General features: G+C 42.3%; 1 protein-coding gene across 2 annotated transcripts in view; it reads right to left on the bottom strand.

Moving 5' to 3' along the window:
• Positions 1 to 20,821, bottom strand: part of ZMAT4 (zinc finger matrin-type 4) — a 316,551-nt gene that overhangs the window by 180,681 nt on the left and 115,049 nt on the right. For both annotated transcript variants that reach the window (XM_045821472.1, XM_045821471.1), the window contains one exon: positions 14,137 to 14,226. In XM_045821472.1, coding sequence (XP_045677428.1) covers positions 14,137 to 14,226 — 90 coding nt within the window. The remainder of the gene's footprint in view (positions 1 to 14,136; positions 14,227 to 20,821) is intronic.

Raw genomic sequence — 20,821 nt, 5'->3', positions numbered from 1 at the left:
CACTGCTCAGAGAAATCTTCCTTCAATTCCCAGCCAGGTCACCTCCCCTGAATGATATTTCTTAGCACCATGTCCACTCATCCACAGCACGTCTCAGAGTTACCGTTTCCACCTGAGGGCAGAGACCTTGTCTTCACAGGGCTGTGCCCACCACTTACTCTATATGTGGAATAGGCACAAAACAGTGACCCATGAATTATATAGGTAAATAATTATTACACAGAAAATAAAAGAAGTATTTGAAAATATAAACAACCCACAGATCCAGTTTATTTATAAATCATCAGGTTGGTTTCCAGAGAATATTTAAATCACATGCTATTAAAATTGGAAAGCAATACATGATCAATTAGTCCAGGGAGGATACAATCCAGGAGGGTAACTCATCCAAGATCACTCAGCCTTTCTTAAAGTCCAAGAGAAGTACAGACAAGGGCTACAGCTTTTCTGTTTCCTGTCTAAATGGCAAGGAACATTGTCATTGGCATCGTAGGTGACAAGACTTGCACTGAGAAGCCTTCAAATTCCTTCCAGGCTCCGATATTCTTTTGTTATGACTTTACTTTTGCTTTGGGAGCACCCTATTTTCCCCCCTTTTTCCTTCCTTTATTCTCTTTACCTCCTCCTTGCTTATTAGCTATGAAAGCAGAGAGCTACTGCCTAGGAAGTAAGCCACAGTACACACACAAAAACATAAAAATGTGAAATCTGTATGAAGAGGGGGATGGGTAGGAAAGACACACCAAAGACTCTTATTTCTTGGTATTCAGGAAACTTTAGGTCATAGTTCTACCTTGCATTTTTCCATCCCCCATTACAACAATGGAGATAATGGATAGTGAGAGATCAAACAAATTAATTTGTCAATTCTAGGATGTGACACAATGACCATTCATTTCTGGGGTTCCTAATGCCAACTATTGACCTTCAGGATTATGAACAACTGAAATGTGAAGAGAAAATTTAATAAGAAAAGGTCAACCATCACTCAATGCACCAATGAAACAAGATTTTTTTCCTTTTACAATAAAATATCAAAAACTAAAAAAAAACACTGTGTCTTATGATACATATTCAATACTTATCACCCAAACTATAATGATTATTTAAATTATATTGAGGATAATATTTGCTGAGCTCCTGGGTACCTGAAATCATAGACATTCCTTTAAAGGTCAGCTGTAAAACCAAGTTAATGACTCTGAAGAAAAATGCCTTTTTTCATTAGGAATTCACAATAAAAATACCTTTGCTTTTAACACGGTATTTTTAAATATAATAGACAAATTATACATAATCACAAGATGACCGGGCTGTACAGTGTCACGGATCACGAGGAGCAGTGCCTCTGCCAGCACATAATAGCCCAGTACCGTGTTCCCTCACGTATGCTTCCACAGAGGTTTTCGATGGGGTTTCAACAATGACACACTTAAACAGCAGCCTTTTTAGAATCTATTGAAGTCACTGTGCCATGACAGAATAATACCACCCATGAGCAAAAGGGAGGGGGTACAACCAACCGCACTGAGCACGTGGCTGAAGGTGTGCATGCTGTTGTTACCCAGCGCTATTCCAAATATCTAACTCTCTTCTGGCTAGACTTAAATATGGGGGCTGGGTAAGGGCCAAGCAACGACACGACCTACGTGCTCCTCCAAGCAGAGCTCTGATGTGCAAATGCCAACACCATATTTTTCACTCTTTGTATTAGGTTAAGTTCTTTAAAACAAGAATGTTATTGAATACTGTAGTATTTTTTCTCAGTTGTTCTAGTTCCTTGTCAATTACCTAGGGCTTCTGCAGAAAATGTATCTGTCAGCAGCACTTAATCCTGGAATACAGAGCATTGAATTTCCCCACTAGCTCATTCTAATCAGTCTGCTGTGTGTTTCCTCCCTCAAGTAAAGATTCACTATCACCAGGTCCATTAGAAAAGAGACCAAAGTAATAGTTACTGAGCACCTGTCTATCCCTCACCAGGCCCTATCCTCCCTACTCAACATTCACATTATCACATTTATTCTTCACTGCAGTCCTGGACCATACAAGTGGTTGCCAGAATTTTTTAGATGAGGAAACCAAGTCTTAGAAAAATCAAGGAACTTGATCGAGGTCACCCAGCTAGCAGAAGTTGGAGGCCAGATGCAGCTGCAGGGCAGTTCCCCAAACCTACGCCTTTTCCTTACATCACACTGAACTGAGTGGCACCATAGCACCTGAACCCTCAGACGTGCAACAGGTGCGGAAGGCCACCAGCTCTCAGTAGGGATGCGGGAAGAAAAGAGCCTGACTGGGATGAGCTGGTGAACATCGCCCCAGCCCACTGCGGGCTCTGAGCGGAAGAATTCCGAGTCACTCCCATAAAGGATGCTTTACAGGAACGTAGCACTACTAATGTCACCAGCACATTGAAATGGCTGAGCCAGGAGTAAAAGGCAGAACTGCGTGTCTTAAAAATAGAGAAATGCAGTTCATCAAAGGCTGCCACAGGGAGGTGGCAGGATGAAAGAGGCACTAGAATTAGATGGCCTCAGTTTTGATCCTGTGTGTGTCTCCACTGTCCTCTGAACCTTTTTATCTCCTTTGTCTGTAGGCACGGCAGTGTTCACCTGATCACATCTTCTGAGAAAAGTCCATAAGATCACGTATTCAAAGTTCCCAGTGCCACCTGTGATACAGGGCAGGTGCAGAAGAGAGGTCTGCCAGATCCAAGTTTAAAGAGACATTTTACTTCAAATTAGTAGAAGTCAGTGCATCATCCCTGTTTTTCAAACATATTTCTGCAAGGCTTTCTGGCATTTATCAGGAGACATCAATCTCTGTCTTAGCATTACCTGCACCAAATCCAGGTCACATGAAGTTATAAATGTATCTTGTATTCGAATGTCACAACCCTTGGCTGGTTCTCAGGCAAAAAGAAAAAAATAATATACATACATTATATAATTTCTAAAAGAACACATCAAGCTAAACAAAGCCAACAGTCACAAGGCAGAATGTAGTAAAGGAAACAGACTTCTTTGTTCTACAAGAATAACATTTGGAGCATGAGGAACGCCCAGAGGTTACTAAAAAGAAACAGAACGGGCACACGGGGTCACTTAATGGGAAGACAGCAGGCATGATTTATTGCATAGCTCTACGAGAGTAAAGACTCACTGTGCTATGTAGGACAAAGGAAGGAAGGGAGGCAAGATTATCTCACAGCCCTCCCTGCAGCCGGAGAAGAGATGAAGATAAATGGATCCAGACACATAAGGAAAGAAATTTGATTAAAACTGAAGGATAAAATTTTTCAGGAAAGAGTTGGGACGTAAGAGAAAAACAAACATGTTTTATGAGATCTTGGCATGTTATCCAAGGAAACCTATCTATCAGGGAAAAAAATTTTTTTCAAGATGGAAAAATGTGCTTCAGATCCAGACAGTGGAAGAGAGAAAAAAACAGCAGCGAGGGGTGTGAAAGCCAGAGAACCCAGGGGTTCACGCCAGGCAGCCAGCAAACGGTGCTTCGAGGCTCCTGGGCCCCCCTGCTGGACCCTGAAAAGAAAACCCAACAGATAAACTAACATTTCCAGAGCTGGAATGAGAGCATGATTATTGCAGAAGAAACAGCTCCTTGGCAGTCTATTGTCACCAGAAATCTTGTATTTAAACTAACCTAAACAAAAATACATTCTGATTCATGTTCAAGGGAGGGCTCCTTTAGTATGTAAAGTGAAACATATGCTGAGGAATCTGACCTGTACTCTTCCATGTCTCAAGATCATCCAACAGATCTGCTCAATCTCTTCACCACTGAGTCTGCATGAAAATGTCCTCCAGAGAACTTCCCGAGTGACACTTTTTTCTTATGGGTGAAAGACGGTTGGGATCCGAGGACATCTACCACCATTAGCTCCACATCAACACCTGTGCTAACAGCCTTGATTTGCAGTAAAACAGCTTTGAGCCTCAAGGACAGGCAGGAGGAAGCAGGCAGTGACTAGTGGCAGAGACAGGAAATAAGTGAGCAGGATCTTCAAGGGGGAAGATGGAGTTGGAATGGGTAGGTCCCGATCAGAAGCAGTTGCTGGAGAGACCAGTCTGTGCTCGGAGAATACACCCTCCGAGAACCTGTCTCGCCCTTCCCTCAGGTTCTTCCTGTTAGAGGATGACCCCCCAAAGGCCAAGAACCCGGTGAAGAGTCTTATGGAAACCATTCATAACCCTCATTTTCTAGAACAAAACCAATCTTACAAAATACTCTTTTAACAAAGGCACTTTGATAGTTCTATATCTAAGTAAGAGTTTATGGAAATGCTCTATAAGATTTTCCATACATATAATAAATTTTATTAAAACTATTTTAATCATAATTTTTAAAGAAAAATAACAGGACACTCTCTTACTGTGAAAACACAAACAATCATGTCTGGCACCCCTCTGTGTGACATGTTAAGGGCACAAAGATAAATGAGGTACGGACCCTGCCCTCGCACAGGCTGAAGCTGTGCTCTCTGGGTTCTGTCAGCTCTGCCTTCTAATCTAAGGAAGGACAGGATGAACCCGCTGGGGCTCACTGGACTGGTGTCCCACGAGCACGTCTGAGCTGTTGTGACCCTTGAAATAACCCTCATTCTCCTGCTGGAAGCACATATCTGACCATTGCCAACATCTGCATCCCTCTCTGGAAATCCTCCAGCAACTTTCTATGGGCTTAGTTCACGATGTCAGGGTCTGGCACTATCTTCACCCCAGTCCCCCCACCTTGGTGACTGTCTTGAGCTCACTTAACACACTGTCCTGGCTTCGGACATCAGCACACCTGTGGGCATCTCCAGCCTGTGCCTCCGTGGGATCCACTTCCTGGGCTGGCCCCTGGCTTGGCCTCACCCTCCATCAGAGAAGTAGACAGACATGACTGGGTTGGAGCTCTGAGGACAGAAGTCTACCAGTCCCTTCTCCCTTGTTGCCTCCTACTCTTCTTCGGTAGCAAATTTGCCTTTACTCAACTTTACTCTTGCTCAGCTTGGATCAACATGGAACAATCTGGAGAAAGGCTTTTCGTCGCTTCCTTCCGTGCTTCTCCCATCTTTCTGCTCTCTGGGTCACGGCTTTAAAAATGAAGGTTATCACGGCTGCGGGAAGAGGCAGCAACCGTCTAATTGTGCGAGTTCTAAACCTGGAAGACATTCTAAAACCTTCTTCTCTTTCCCACCCATTATTCAGTTTGTCCATTTTTACCTACTTAATTCTCTCTCAAATTTATTGATTTCCCATTTTTCACTGCTGCCATGACCCTCATCGAAGGCCATACTCTTTCAGTAAAATAATGAAAGCGTGACATTTGACACTTCACCTCTCCTCGTTTTTCCATTAACCCACCCTGCATGTCACGGCACTGCCTGCTTCTGTCTCTGAACACTAGCTGCGCTGCCTTTCTTTTTACTCCTTAAGTGCGCCATGATTTCTGTGGCTGCAGAGGCTTTGCACATGCTCTTCCCTGTGCCCAGGACCCCTGTCTCCCCTCACCTCTTTACCTAGTTAATCCGTGCTCATCTTTCAGACACAGCTTAGGCATCACTTGCTCAGAGAAGCCTTCTCTGACCCCAAAGACCTTATGATTCCGCATTTTAGGCTTTTCCATTCCTTTCCTTTATTTATACAATTGTATGATCCTTACAAAATTAATGTCCATATCTCCCACTATTCTGTAAATACTGTAAACAGAAACTATATCTGTTTCACTCACCATTAAATTCTCAGCAATCACCACGGTAACTGACTCTGGGTAGGTAATGAATTAAATTAATTTCTTAAATAAAAGAGTAAATGATTGATGAATGCATAGTGATACAGAGCTGAGGTTCTAGAGCCAAACTCTACTGTGTTTGGATCTTGGCTGTATCACTTACAAGGTGTGAGATTCTGGCTAAGATACTTGGCCCAAGCTTCAGTCTTTACACCTTTTTGAATGGAAGCAATAGTTGTAAAATTCAAATGAAATATCTAACAAGTACTTAATATATGGCCTGACACATAAAAAGGGGCTAGTAAGCGGCCTGTTAACAACAGAATATACACAATGATGTGTCAACAATAGAACAGCAATGGAGTTACAGCAGACAGGATGGAGGTGACAAGGATCACTTTCAGTGATCAAGGACCCATGATACTAACTCTACTGTTAAAAAGAAAAAAATTACTTTCATAGCTGCCATTTTGGGGAATCCTCCTTTTCTCTCCTCTAGATCGTATTCTGCATGCAGGGAATAACTATGATACACATTTCAGTGTGAGTGAGTTTCAGAACCAGAATCCCAAGCTAGAGACCTGGTCTCGGGCCCGGACGGTCACGTACAGATCGGTGCCGGACTGCACGCTTAAATCATGAGGGGTTCTGTTTTCTTCACTTAGCGTATTGCTGGGGTACCTGTAACAAAAGTGTCAATTCCACTTTGGGGTACGGGGTGGAGAGGGAATATTACCCTTTCCAGAAGCTATTCGTGATGTGTAGCAACAAGAAGAACTATTCCAAATCATTGCTGTTCCAGAAAGCTCGGGAGTGTTGGTTACCATCAGTTGAGTGTGATGTTTAGGCGGTGGAAGAAACAAAACACCCCCTTTGTTTCCACAGTTTTGCAGGCCGCAAGCAAATTCTTACAACATACCTTGAGGTCAGGAATTTCAAGCCATCTACATTGAAAAAAAAAAAAAAGGCAGAAACAATGACTCGGATTCCAGCTCAGGGGTATGGAACGATACTTCCCGCTGAGCAAAACCTTCAACCTGCTGGACACCCGTGAACTAAAACTCACAAGGAAGAAAAGACAAGGCAGCTTCAGAGTCCGGAATGTCCCGCAGGGGCCCTTCCTGTGAGCAGGGACACACATGCCCAGCAGTGAGCACACCTCCTCTTCCTTCACCAAAATCAGCCACTGCACACAGCAGCCAGCAGACATCTTTTGTAAATACTGTTCTCAGAGAGTAAATGCAGCAGTGGACAAACGTAGGTTTACAGTTGCTCGTACAGAAAATAATACGATAATTAATAGATAATAATATAAGAATAAACTCTTTGTTCGCATACTCACGACTATAAACCTACTTTTGCCCACCCCTGTATTTCAGGCTTTGTGATACGGACAGTCTCTACCGCAACCACCCAACGCCACTGCTGTGGAGTGAAAGGAGCCACAGACGATGTGTAAAGGGCTGAGTGTGGCTATGCGCCAATGGGACTTTTTCTATGGACATTAAAATTTGAATTTCATGTCATTTATGGCAAAATATGGCATCAAAATAAACCATACTCTTCCATGTGTAATGTGTACCTTTTTTGCCCAAATTTTGAGGGAAAAGTAAAGATGCGTGTTATACATGGGTAGTACCTAAAATACCTTGTATCTGTTCTTGTGTTTTGTGATTATTTGTTATATAAAATTTCTTGTACTATAACATGTTCAAACACAAATGATAAAATTCCATTAAAACACAAAAAATAAGTATCTAAATACAAATAAATAAATAATTGAATTAAAAAAAGTTAAAATGAAAGATTTTTTCCTGACAGTTTGGGCCAAAAACGTGGGTGTACATTACACACAGCAAAATATGGTATTAGTCTTCTTTTGATTTTTTTTCTAAGCATTTAAAAATGTAAAATCCATTCCCAGCTTGCAGACCTTACAAAAACAGGCAGTGGTGGCATTTGGCCAGCAGCTGTTTTCTGACTTCTGACTTAAGACACAGAAGTAAATACTAACTCAGGCCTGCCTACTTTTTCACCGCTTTTCAAGTCTTCAAGGTGAGACCAGCAAGCCTGTGCCTCGCTGAACTGCAGAAGTTGTACACCGCACGGGAGAGACCAAAGAATGGCTCCAACACACCAAGAATAAAAGGCTCCGTGAAATAACACTTACAATACTCTTCACCGTTTATCCTGCAGCTTCACACGGAGAAAGCTTTCCTGGAGCCCCTTCCCAACTCAGAGAGGTAGGCAGGGCAGAGACTGGGGGCCCTGAGGAAAACCACGGCAAGTACGGTTTAGAAAGTCCAAAAAAAGGTTGTAAAAACAGCTCTGTAGCAGAGCCAGGACCAGAATCCCCACGAGTTCAACAAATCTAGACAAAGTAAATGTCAATGTGATGCCCCGTGTAGGTCTGTACCCTTGTCCACCACCCCAACCTCAACTGTTGTCTCCATCCCAGTTCTGGGTGAATACTGTCCAGCTGAAATTGATGTCCACCTCAGACATGGGACCTTATTTGGAAACAAGGTCATTGCAGATTAACCAGTTACAATGGAGCCATCCTGGGCTGCAGTGGGCCCTAAATCCGATGATGAGCCTCCCTAGACCAGGAGGGAAGGGCACACAGAAGCCAAGAGAAGGCAGACGGGTGTATTGCAGCTGCAAGCCAAGGCTCCCCAGGGGTCGCCGGTGACCCCCAGTGGTGAAGAGAAATGAGGGACCTGATTTCCAGTCAGAGCCTCCAGAGGGGGGCCCTGCTGACACCTTGATTACAGACTTGCAGCCTCCAGAGCTGTGAGAGAATAAATTTCTGCTGCGCTAACTTTGTACTGATTGGCTGCAGCAGCCCCAGGAAACTACCACAGCCACCCACTGGCACTTTGCACTCCAGAAATGCCTTTGAATTTTATTTCCCTAAGGACAGTGTTCATGTGGACTCCACACTCAGAAGAGCCCTTTCCCACTGTCCTTCCTTTGGCTCACCCACATCTGTCCTTCAAGAGTCAGCTCAGTGTCGCTTTCTCTATGAAGCCTGTCTCCCGTCCCATCCTCCCAGGGGAGATCGGCCCCGCCCCCCGCCCTGGCTGATGCCCAGATGGTAGCCCAGGCTATGTCTACAGAAACACTTATCACACTGTATTCAAAGCCCACCCCCCACCGATCCTGATTTCTGTTGAATAAGGTTCCACGTCTTTTCATCTTTGTACCCCTAGCACTTAGTGGGTGCTAACTACCTGTTTCATGAAGTGACATGGCAACCTAGTATGCGTTCCGGAAGAAATTTTCTTTTGTTTTTATATTTTTCCAGCCTTGTTTATGCCACTTAGTAGCTGTGTGGCCAGAGTCAAGTTACTTAACCTCTCTGCTTCAGGTGACTTCTCTGAGGGCTACCTTGTGCAGACATTGAGAGGATTAAATGTGTTCATGTACATAAACGTTTAGAACTTAGGTGGGAAGTGCCTGAAAAGTGACAGTTACTATTATTACTTTGCCCCAAAACAACAATGCTCTGAGGCACTGGACCCAGAGGTGGCTTCAATGCCTAAAAATAAGACACAATTTCAAGATAGGTGGGAGGAGCCTGGGACTCGGATTTATGGAAGGAGGAAGAGTCCTAGTCTCAGGTGCCACCAATTTGGACAGGGCATGGTACTTGTTTGGGCCTTATTTTCACCTTTGTACCAAGGGCAAGTGGGTTGAGTCCTCCCAACCTGAAACCCGGGATGTTTAGGAACCTGGGAAAGTGATAGTGGAGGTTCTCAAGCTATGCTGGGCACTTCAGTGCTCAGGGAAACCAGGTAAATATTTAGGCCTGATGAGCATGATCAGACTAACCAAATGCCAAGTTTCTCCACTTAGAAGGAATTATATTAACTCCATGTAAAAACACTATTTACTTAACACTGACTGGAGATTTAGATTGGCGGTTAGTTATCTTTACAGGATAAAAATAAAAGTAAAACTAAATCACCCTTTTACTTAAAAGTGCTATTTTTCAAACAGACCATTTTTTTCAAAGCACGTGACCCATGGCTAAGAAGATAATAAAAAGGGCCATTGGTGAACAACTTAGATTCTCAATGCACCAGAGGATTTCTAAAGTCCTTTTTTGGCTAGAACGCTCAGGGGATTACTGAAAGTTTCTCTAAGGCAATCAACTATAACAATTTATTTTACATGTAATTTTACTTTGTGGCATCAAGGGGAAAATGTCTTGCTCTAAAATTTCAAGGGAAAAAACACAGAAGAGCCAAAGGAGGATTCTAAACAGTAAAAGCACATAAAGGGGGAATGTTAAAAGTTAGAAATGCCAGAACAGGAGACAGAAATAAATTTAAGTTTTTAACACAACCCAACAGCAATAAAAAGGTCAAATGAACTGGAATAGAACTTAGGACTTAACGATAATAACAGTCACTTCTGCACATGTAAACCTGGAGTTCCCGTGTATGCCAGACGACTCGGGGGTCGGGGGCGGGGGGGAGGATGTGCCGTTATCACCAGCCCCGTCAATTGGAGGAGTCACTGATGGCCCAAGGTTCACTGGTGGTCAGGGTTTGGAAAGTCAGCCACAAGTTTTCTCTCTTTCTAGAAGCCACTCACTCTGTCGGGTATTCAGGGCAACATGGAGCTGCCCTCCATCAGCTAACAATGGGACTCCAACCTGCCACAGCCCCTGGAGGCGGGGCAGGTCGGGGCACAGGCAGGAATAGAGAAGGAAGTAGAGGAAAGTGTTCCATCCTTCCAAACACACAGGCTGCTGGTGGGAAGCGGAACAATAATAACAATCGTGCACGCAGAAAGCTCCTTAAAACAAAGTACTAGAGAAATGAATTACCTCAGTTGGGCCTTACAACAAACTTGTATGTTAGATCTTATTGTTACCCCATTTTACAACCCTGTGGGAATAAACCAAGACCAACTACATGTGCACAAGAAAGGTTATTTATTCAAAGCTTGCTATAGCAAGGAATCAGCCACCATCACTTGTATTTGGAGGAGATTCAAAGGCAAGCGGAGAAATGGGAAACTTTATAATGGTAAAAAGGGGAGGCTGCCGGTATGCCCTGCGTGGAGGCTGCAGGTGGGTTAACTGAGAGAGGACACCCTGTGTGATTGGATAGAATGTATATATGGCTTTTTCTGGTTAGTCTTAAGTTGGAACTGGGGACAAAAATTAGGGAAGCTGAGAGGTAAGAATCAAGCCCTATTCTTTTGGGTCTGTTGTTACAGGGGTTATTGTTTGGTTTCCTGAGTGAATGCTGAAGACTTCCTGCAAGTCTGATTTACCGTCCATGAATGGCTTGGTTTTCTTGGACAAAATTCTATTTTTATATATGGTCTGGCCATTGTCCATTTGTACATTCAGTCTCTCAGCCCTTAGGTATGAATCTGTACGAAATAAAGTTGGTCCAAATAATTACCAATGTTGACTCTCAGAGCCCTGGAGAGTGGCTGGGCCTCTGCACTTTATCCCCTGTGCCCAAATGCCTAGTGGCAAAGATAGACTCACCTATGGAAAGTAGACATAGCCTAATAAAAAGCACCAATCATCTCTTTCAAAAGCAAGATCATTACGTTGTTTTCCTGTCTGCTGATTTGCTTTAACACTATGATTAATAAGCTATAGAAAAATGATTTAATAAATAAATGAATGGTAGATCAAAAATTTCAAAGGAAACATCAAAGGGAAAAGTCCTCAAATCCTTGCAAATACTTCTTGCTCTAAAATCCAAATATCTTCCACTCCATACACTGACCTTGAGCTTACTGGCAGAACCAGAGCCTGAGTGGGGGGATGAGGGGTCTGGCCAGAGAGGCAGGACCCTGTCTGGAGGAACCTCAGCTTGAGCCCCAGCGCCCCCTTTCTGTCTGCCTGGTCAAGCACTCCTTAGGAGCTCAGGCAGGAAGTGCTACAGTCGAGTGGAGAACGTGAGTGGGTAGAAAGTGATCTTGTTCAAAAGCCAATTGTCAAGTGTCCCTGACCGCAATGTTTCTATTAGGATAAGATGCTAAGTGGCTATTGAATGAAGCAATATAGGCACCATTGCTGGATAATTTCAAAACACAAACAAGCAAAATACCGATTCTGTCTCTTTTCTAATAGATACGTGATGGAAAGCATGATTGCAGTGTTGCTGAAGAACTCTGAGATCACATAAGCTCTTCTGACAAAATGCACCGGTCTTCCTTTCTCACTCCTACCCACTTACATCTGACACAGTCCATTTAGGCCCAGAGACCCCAACTCAAATGCCAGCTCTTGAGTAGCACCTTCCCTGATCGGATTGCCCTGGCTGAGCTCACTCACCCATTTTTCCCATGGGACTTTGTGAAGAGTGTTAACAAACCCCTACACTGTGGCATTATAGCTATTTTTTACACTGTCAATTTTCCTCACTCTACTATGAGTTTCTTTTAGACAAGTCTGTGTCTTATTTAGCTCTCTTTTCCTCAATGCCTGACATGTAGCAATGCACCTCGTTACCTACGTGTTCATTTCATATTCCAGAAGCCCAGTGAGGGAAGTATGATAATTACAGCTGTATCGAGGTAGCTGAGGCTCACAGAGATCAATTATCTGTCCAAGGACATAAAGCTAAGCACTGACAGAACTAGACTCAGTCCCACTTCTTAGCACTTGTAGAGTTTTCAGGGCACCCTTTGCCTCCAACAAGCTCTAAATGCTGCTTCACCGAGGCAGTAAAGAAAATTCTGGCGTTCCAGATTAGTCTGTGTGTGAGCAGTTCATCTTGCGGTGCTAACAGACATGCTTGGAATTCATTAGCGGCAGCAGCCCCGATGCTCACTACCTTTGATCGTGTGCTGTTCTCTTGCTCTCTCTTTTCTTTCCTGTGAAGAATACACAGGTGCAGCTTTTGTCAAGTTTCTTCAATGATTATGTATCAATTTTAAATGAAGAAAAGAGGACTGGCATCTATATGGCAGCAAAGGAAAGCAGGATCACAAGCGTAAGTGAGAGTGTAGGGTATAAATCTGTGCCTGCAGCCTCCTCGGAGCTCAAAGAGTGAGGAAATTTCGTGCGGGAGCCTCCGTGTTTGCCACGGCTCTGAATATTCCACTCGGTGGTGGAGGGACTGCTAATCGGTGCGGCCACTGTGGAAAACAGGATGGGGATGCCTCAAAAAGCTGACAACGGAACCACTGTATGACCCAGTAATTGCACGTCTGGGTGTTTATAAAAAAAAAATGAAAACATTAGTTTGAAAAGATATATGCACACCTATATTCATTGTAACATTACTAGTAATAGCCAAAATATGAAAGCAATGTAGATGTCCATCAATAGATAAATGGGTGAAGAAGATGTGGGGGACATATATATACACATGCATCCACAATGGAGTACTACTCAGCAATAAAAATAATGAAATCCTGCCATCTGCGACAACATGGACGGCTATTAACTGAAATAAGTCATACAGAGAAAGGCAAATACCACATGATTTCACTTATATGTGGAATTCTTCTTAAAAAATAAAAACAAATTAACAAACAAAGGGAAACAAAAACAGACTCATGGAAACAAAGAACGAACTGATGATTTCCAGAGCGGAGGTGCACAGGATGGGTAAAAAAGGAAATATAGTCCTTAATCGTGTGGTAAGTCTGCATAGTGGAGATGGTAACTAGACTTAGTGTGGTGTTCACATACCGTAAAATATATAAATGTTGAATCACCATGCTGTACACCTGAAACTCATATAATATGGTATGCCAACTACACTTTAATTTTTAAAAAGCAGCTCAAATAAAAAAATAGTCTCCCACTTATTAGGAAAAGTAAGCCCTGCTAGGAATATTCATTTCACCAGTCTTCACCTTGACCTGGCTGCAGTAAGCCCATTGTTCTGACCTGACACCCTCAGAGCAACTTGGTAATCTTCATTTGTCTTCCGAAATCAATGTTCCTTCAGGGAGAAGGGGCGCTGATCAAAAACCCTGAGTATTTTTATTTGCAAGATATGTATGGTCCTCATTATACATGAACAAATTCATATTCTGTTTTACATACCAAAGGAAAAATAAAATATGTAAAAAGCAAAGTATCTGCTCGTTCTGACAAGTTTGCCCCTTAGGTTATGTCTTCCCAGCTGTTCATCTTCTCATGGCCCCTGGCTCCCCTCACCCAGCCTCCTTCTGTCCCGGCACCCCTGTGCACTCTTTCTCTGTGCCGTCTGGGCACAGTGTCATCAGAAAGTCCTCTAATACCATAACTGCAAGTTCCAGCGGGAAAAAGAAAAAAGAGTTGCTTACAGGTAATATTTTCCATCACATTTAATGAGAACAGTTTCTACACGGCTACAATTCCTAGATATGCAAAGTTCTTAGCAAACACAACAGATTGTCGAAGGGTATCACGTGGTGCCAAATACTCACATTTTCTGACCGGAGCCTCTTGGCAGGACACCCACCGTCCCTGGGGTGAAGCATGTAATACAGTCTGACTTTGCTTGCATGTTTTCGACTCTGGGAAGAAAAAGCAGAAGCAGATACTGTGAGCAGGAAGGCACTTTAAGTCTTTGGAAACACAGCCCGTGACTGCAACTGCCAAGAAACACTTTTATTAGAAAATACTTCTGCATGCATTTCGTGGGATAAAGGCTCAGGTGTTAAGTGATCTGCTCAAGGTCATAAAGCCAATCAAATTTCAGGATTAGAAATCACAATTAAGAAAGGTAAGAGCACTGGTGTCTTTTAGCTTGGAGTGAATTATTTTGAGGACTGTTTATCCTCAAAATAAATTTATATTTATACAAATTATATTGAATATTGAATAAATGTTGAATATTTATATTTATATAAATTATATTGGATATTGTATAAAATATATTGAATTCTATTTACTTGTCCTCAAAAGTAAGACAGGTCAGCAGAGGAAATAATGCAAAGACCAACTCTGATGAAAAATCCACTTTCTCTCTGGCTCCTGCCACCCTGCCCGCAGAAGCGAGGAGCCACGCCCCCGGGCGCCAGGCACACACAACGTCTCCAGCAGAAGCCTTTCCCTCCAGTTCTCGTACCCTAGCCTCGGCAATTAAACTGTCAAAAGAGCTTTCCAATGTCAGATATCATGGACAAAAAAAAAACATTGTCAGTACATCTGAGGACTGGTCAGGCCCCAAGCTCCGTGTGTGTAGGCACATCCAGGGAACAAATAACGTCTCACCTCCTGCAGGATCAGCAGGACGCTCAATTTCCGCTGGCGCTGACTAGTCCGTGCCCATGCCCAGGAGTGGTTCCACCTTTCCTCTACTCCTTCGCTCAACTGAGACTACATCCAGACTTCCCTCACCTTTAAAGAATACCAAGTTGCTACCTGAGGCAGGAGGGTGGAGTGAAAAGGGTAGCAATAAAACACAGTCAAGACAGACCACATATACAATGGTGGTCCCATAAGATTACAATGTAGCTGAAAAATCCCTGCTGCCTAGTGACATCGAAGCCATTGTCATGTCATAGCACAACGCCTTACTCAGGTGTTTGTGGTGATTCTGGTGTAAACAGACCGGCTGCACTGCCAGTCATGTGAAAGCATAGCACATACAGGTGTACAGTACATAATACGGAAAATGATAATAAATGACTGTTAATTTGCTCATGTATTTGCTTACTCTACTTCTTATTGTTATGTTGGAGTATATTCTTTGTACATATAAAAAAAACAGTTTGTCCTGGCTAGTGTGGCACAGTGGATTGAGCACCAGCCTGTGAACCAAAGGGTCACCAGTTGTTTTCCCAGTCCAAGGGCACATGCCTGGGTTGCAGGCCAGGTGCCCAGTAGGGGGCGCATGAGAGGCAACCACACATTGATTTTTCTCTCCCTCTCTCTTTCCCTCCCTTCCTCACTCTCTAAAATAAATAAATAAAATCTTTTTTAAAATTTTAAATAATTAAATATTTAAAAATAATAAAAACAACTATTAAAATAATATAATTTAAAATAATATTTGAAAATAATTAAATAATTTAAAACAATTTTTAAAAATGTTGCTGTAAAGAGTACACTGTGTTATGCCAGCAGCAGCCTCATACACCTCATATTTAACTAGTCTCTTGACTACCATTTTTTTTGTGCTTCATTTAATCGTGTGTAGTTTTGTGCAATAACATGCTGTACAAGCTTGTAGCCTGGGAGCAATAGGCTATACTGTGTACTCTAGGTGTGTAGTAGGCTATACCATCTAGGTTTGCGCAAGAGCACTCCATGATGTTTGCATAACAATGAAGCCGCCTATGACACATTTCCCAGAAGGTAGCCCCATTGTGAAGCTGCGTATGACTATTGTCAGAAGTTCAAAACCCCACTTCTGTCTCTAGCACTTTCTAACTATGACATTGAGCAAGTCACTTACTCTAATTTGTTTATAGCCCAAAAGAGTCTCCTTGTCTCCACATACAAAATGAACATAACAATGCTTACTGGGGTTGCCATAAGAATCAAATAAGACAACACATGTGAAAAATTGCAATTTACCTAATGCTAAATAAACATTTCTCAGTATTGACTGCACCGATCCCTACCTTTGGTTCTACCATAGTCTGTATATGTAAATTTGCCTGGAATCCACTTCTACCTAATTCCAATCCTGTCCCCTTCTTTTACTCAGAGATTATTTCTCCTTGTCCAGGCCTTGGCTCCACTTTGCCCTTATTAGCATTTGGGCTCTGGCCAATCTCATGGATGCTGGTCTGTCTTCATTGATTAGATACACAGCAAATTGCATCTTGTTTACAGGATATATTGTAAATTCTTTCTGTCTGGTTTTCCTCATTTATCACCTTTTTAATGCCTTTTTTGTGCCTAGAGCAAGTAGATTGTGCTTCTAAAAAGTCTCTGAATAATTTTAAAGCTTTTAAATGGGTTTAAAAGTGCTATTGGAACATGAAAAATGTTATAGACCTGTAAACGTACTGAAGTGTGATTTTATAATATATTTGTATCCATTTCTAGGACGCAGAGAAACTTTAAATCAGGGTTTATCTGGAGTCTTGTTTGCCTGCAAAGTCAGAAAAATAGAGATCCATGCGGACCTGTGTCATTTGATTTCAACACCATCATTCAGCTTCTGCATGTTTTTGAGAGCGATTCAGTGCAAACTAGTATTTGTTCTTTTTGCAGATAAATATGTTGACTACTAAAATCTGTACACATTTTCTGCAGTTCTGTTTGCTCTTTGTAGGTATGGGGTAGTGATAATATTGGGAATATACTGTTACAGTAAAAAAAAAATTAAAAAGAACTTTAAAAAACTCGCAGGCTCTGAATGTGGCCACAGAGTCGGGGTTGGTGAAAAGCACAACCGACAAGTAACTGGTGAAAAGAAAAAGTGGTAACAGCGTGAACTCAACTACGGCTGAAGTGGGTTTTCAATTTTTCATTTGTTACCATAGAGAAACTTCTTATCACAGTTCCTACACCATCAATCTACTCAAAGCCCTGGATTCCCAGAGAACAAAATCGTAGCAAAATTGGAAATCTCATAATGTGGCCTGTTTTGTGGTTGTTATTTTTTCCTCTTTCCTAAAATATTACTTTTCTTTCATAAAGACTCCAGCAAAGGCAGCATTCACTGGATCATTTAATTGCAGGTTGATAAAACTAGTAAGAACTTGTTAACCAAAAAGACAGAAATAAATGATAAACTCTGCTGTGAAGCCATGCTGCGAGGAGAGATGTTGGAGTTTAAGGAGTATTACCAAGTTTTGTTCATTACAGGCTGGTTTTGTACCCTCAGTCTCCCCCCTCCCCAGTGTGATGGAAGGAGGACCAACTTCCCTACATGCATCGTCTTTGCCCTCGTGTGTGGGTAAAGAAAAACAGAGCCTTGGCCAACGGCACCTGATTGCGAAACAGTGGTGGAGGTGGTCTCACTCATCGCTTCCTGCGTCCCTTTTGTCTGGTCAGCTCTTTTCCCTCCTGCTGCTTTCTCCAGGCTGCCTGGGCCATATCCAATGCCTTCCCACCCACGGGCCATCCTACACTTTGGGCTGGAAGTCCAACCCCCAAAGGCAATAACCGTGGAGGCACCCTCGCAGTTAGTCTGATTCACACCCAAAGCCTCTTCCTAAGGATGTTGGCTAACAAAGGGAAAGAGTTTCCCAGTGGTTTGTTTCGAGGAGCTCAGCACCTTGCCCAGCCTCAGCACTGGGGTGTGTTCAACCCAATTCAACAGCTCGGTGCAGCTCTGCTAGTGAGCCCTCCCTTTTCTTCCTGGCACAGTCCCCTCTTCCTCAAGCGAGGACTCTCTGAGTCACCTCCAGTGCCTGCCTTCATCTGACTCCTCTAGACCCCCTAGCTGCCTGCATTGCTTGACAGGTGGCATAGAAATCTCACTTCCTTCGATTTATTCTAAAAGTAAAATCTTCCCCACAGGAAGTTAAAATGAAATTTGAGGGAAGATGTCCATTGCAGCTTTATCTAAAAAGAAACAACAAAAAATCACAAAGCAGCTACATGTCCAACAAGTGGCAATGGAATGCCCTAATGTTTAGCTGAAAACTGAATAAAGAAATTCTTTCTACATAATGAATGTTGAATGAACAATTCTAAACTCAAAATCGCTCTTATGCTGGGATTAAAGTTACATAAACATTCATTAGGATTTCATAAGAGGGGGGAGAGGCACAATATATCAGGGTACAGGAAATACGGGAAGTTCTTATTTTTTGTTTCTGTAAGTTGGACTTTAAAATAATAACTTCACAATGCTCAAGCCATTGTAACTCCTCATTAAGTATACCTTTCACTCACAATGATTTTAATTAGTAAAAAATATCACTGATCTGGAAGGCTTTGGCATGTACTAGTATAATTGACCACATTTCCATCTACCCTTATAAATGTCTTATCAACATTCAAAACACATTTTTTTATTCTAATCCTTGGTGATTAGATAAGTGTGCTTAACCAAGTGCAATGTATGTTACTTCAGATTTTAAAACTTTATTTTGGTGGATACAAAGGTGCCAGGGTAAAAATGTGTATTTTTCACAATGCAGTTACTTTTGCTTTCTGTGTATAAATTGAGACTATGGGGCCAGGTGGCCGATGTCCAGACAGCCAAACTGAGAAGGCCTGGAAGAGAGTTATTTCTGAAACTCATTTATGCCACACAAATAAACATACACAACAACAAATCCTTATGACTTTTTCAAAGATTTATTAATACTTGAAATTTGCACCACTTCTAAGAATGTAAAATGACAGACACATTGCCAGCTCAAAGAAAATGTAAAGAGAAAAATATCCTACATACTAAATGTATATATTACAGAATTTTAAGAGGGAAAAGGACAATTACCTTAAGAGAAGGCATGAAAAAAATTTATAATCTCTTTCAATTGCACTGAGAGTCGTTTCCAGCTCTTTCTTGCATTAATATTTGCATTTTAAGCAAAAGTCATTACTTTCATTCAAACCACATCAGCTTTAAGCTTCCCAGAAAGGCCGGAAATGACCAACGCTTCCATTTTAATTAAAGCCCTTGCCCCTGATGCCAGGCATTGCGCAGGGGCAGACCTATCTGCAGATTAGTTCCTTTTACTGAAACAATCTCTTGGCACTCAAAGAAATCGTCTAAAGTGGAAATTCAGGCCAGCCTCCTCCTCGGGGGGGATAAAGAAGACCACAAACCTCTATTTCAGATGTACTGCTGTGAAAGAAGGGGGAGAAACTCGTATAGAAATAGAGTGGCTTTGTGCTTCACCTAGAGAGCCATCTTCCATTATCACATATTACTTAAAAAAAATTCACAACTCAAATTTGCTTCCAACAAGCCTCCTGGTTTTTGGTCTCATAAAGTGTGGAGATAAAGCAACTTTGTGTTTGCATAATGCTCCAAACAGCCTTTAAAATTTTTTCACATTTATCATCTCATTTTATCCTCAAATCACAGCTTTGAGGCTGGCAGGAAAGGTGTGATTTCAAATAAGCTTTAAGATCCATTCCTGATTTCCTAGTTAAGTCTTCACCGTCTTACTTCATCATAGATATCTAATTATACCTCTTCTAGAAACCAGCTGAAACAAGTCAAAGACTATAAGCAACAGAGAAAACCTGGAACAGACTCATCATTACAGAAGAGTGATTCTCGCATGCCACCGATTTTGAGGTATTTCAACTCATTCTAGGGCAGGGGTGTCAAACTCATTTTCATCAGGAGCCACATCAGCCTCACAGTTGCCTTCAAAGGGCCAAAATAATTTGGGGACTGTATAAATGTAACTACTCCTTAATGGTTAAAGGAGTTGAAATTGCATTCAGCCCTTTGAAGACAGCCGTGAGACTGATGTGGCCCCCGGTAAAAATGAGTTTGACAGCCCTGTGTAGGGTGAGGATCACAAATACCAAGCATCTGACTTCCCAGGCTGCCTGAGAATGACTGGCTGATGAGAGATTGGGTTTCCATCTCTCGGGAAGAAGGAGAATGTGTGCTGGAAGAACCCAACTTAACACTCCAAGACTGAGCCCTGGAAAAGCTGTAGCATGACCTCACTAGAGAGTCAAGGTTAAAAGCAGATAAACCAAAGAGAGAACCACAAGTGGTGGACATTCCTCTGATGAGTGGGCCTCTTTCCCCGAGTGATGCACCTTTCCAACAGGAAGGGGATTGGATAAAGAAACCTAGAGTGGAAGATGGTTCAAACCCTGAAACCTAGGAAGAGAGAACCGTCCCCTAGAGAAAGGCTTTACCAACATAGAGAAGAAAGAAATAAAACTCCTCTGTTGAAACTGCCCAAGGCCCCAGATTCCAGATGTCCTCCCCAGGCTGCTAAGCCACTGAAATGGTCTATAACCCTGTACTGGATCAGAAGATGCTCAGAGGATTCTATGAGAAGATCCAAGGCCAATCCCTTCACACTGGGGACATGCGGCAGGCCTTAATAACTTTTTGTTCTGCCAAGGATGAGTGGCACCTCTAAAAAAATTCTGTAATACAAAGCAAGACTTTGGAAAAACCCTCAAGGAGGAGATATCAAGGGTTGGATTTTTTTTTTCAATGCAAAATATATACTACAATCGAAGTAAATTTCAAAAGGTACATGTTTAATGTCATTTCAT

Source organism: Phyllostomus hastatus, unplaced genomic scaffold (genome assembly GCF_019186645.2).
Source record: "Phyllostomus hastatus isolate PE091 unplaced genomic scaffold, TTU_PhHast_1.1 phas_scaffold_46, whole genome shotgun sequence".
Taxonomy (NCBI): Eukaryota; Metazoa; Chordata; class Mammalia; order Chiroptera; family Phyllostomidae; genus Phyllostomus; species Phyllostomus hastatus.
This window is presented reverse-complemented; position numbering and strand designations above follow the sequence as displayed.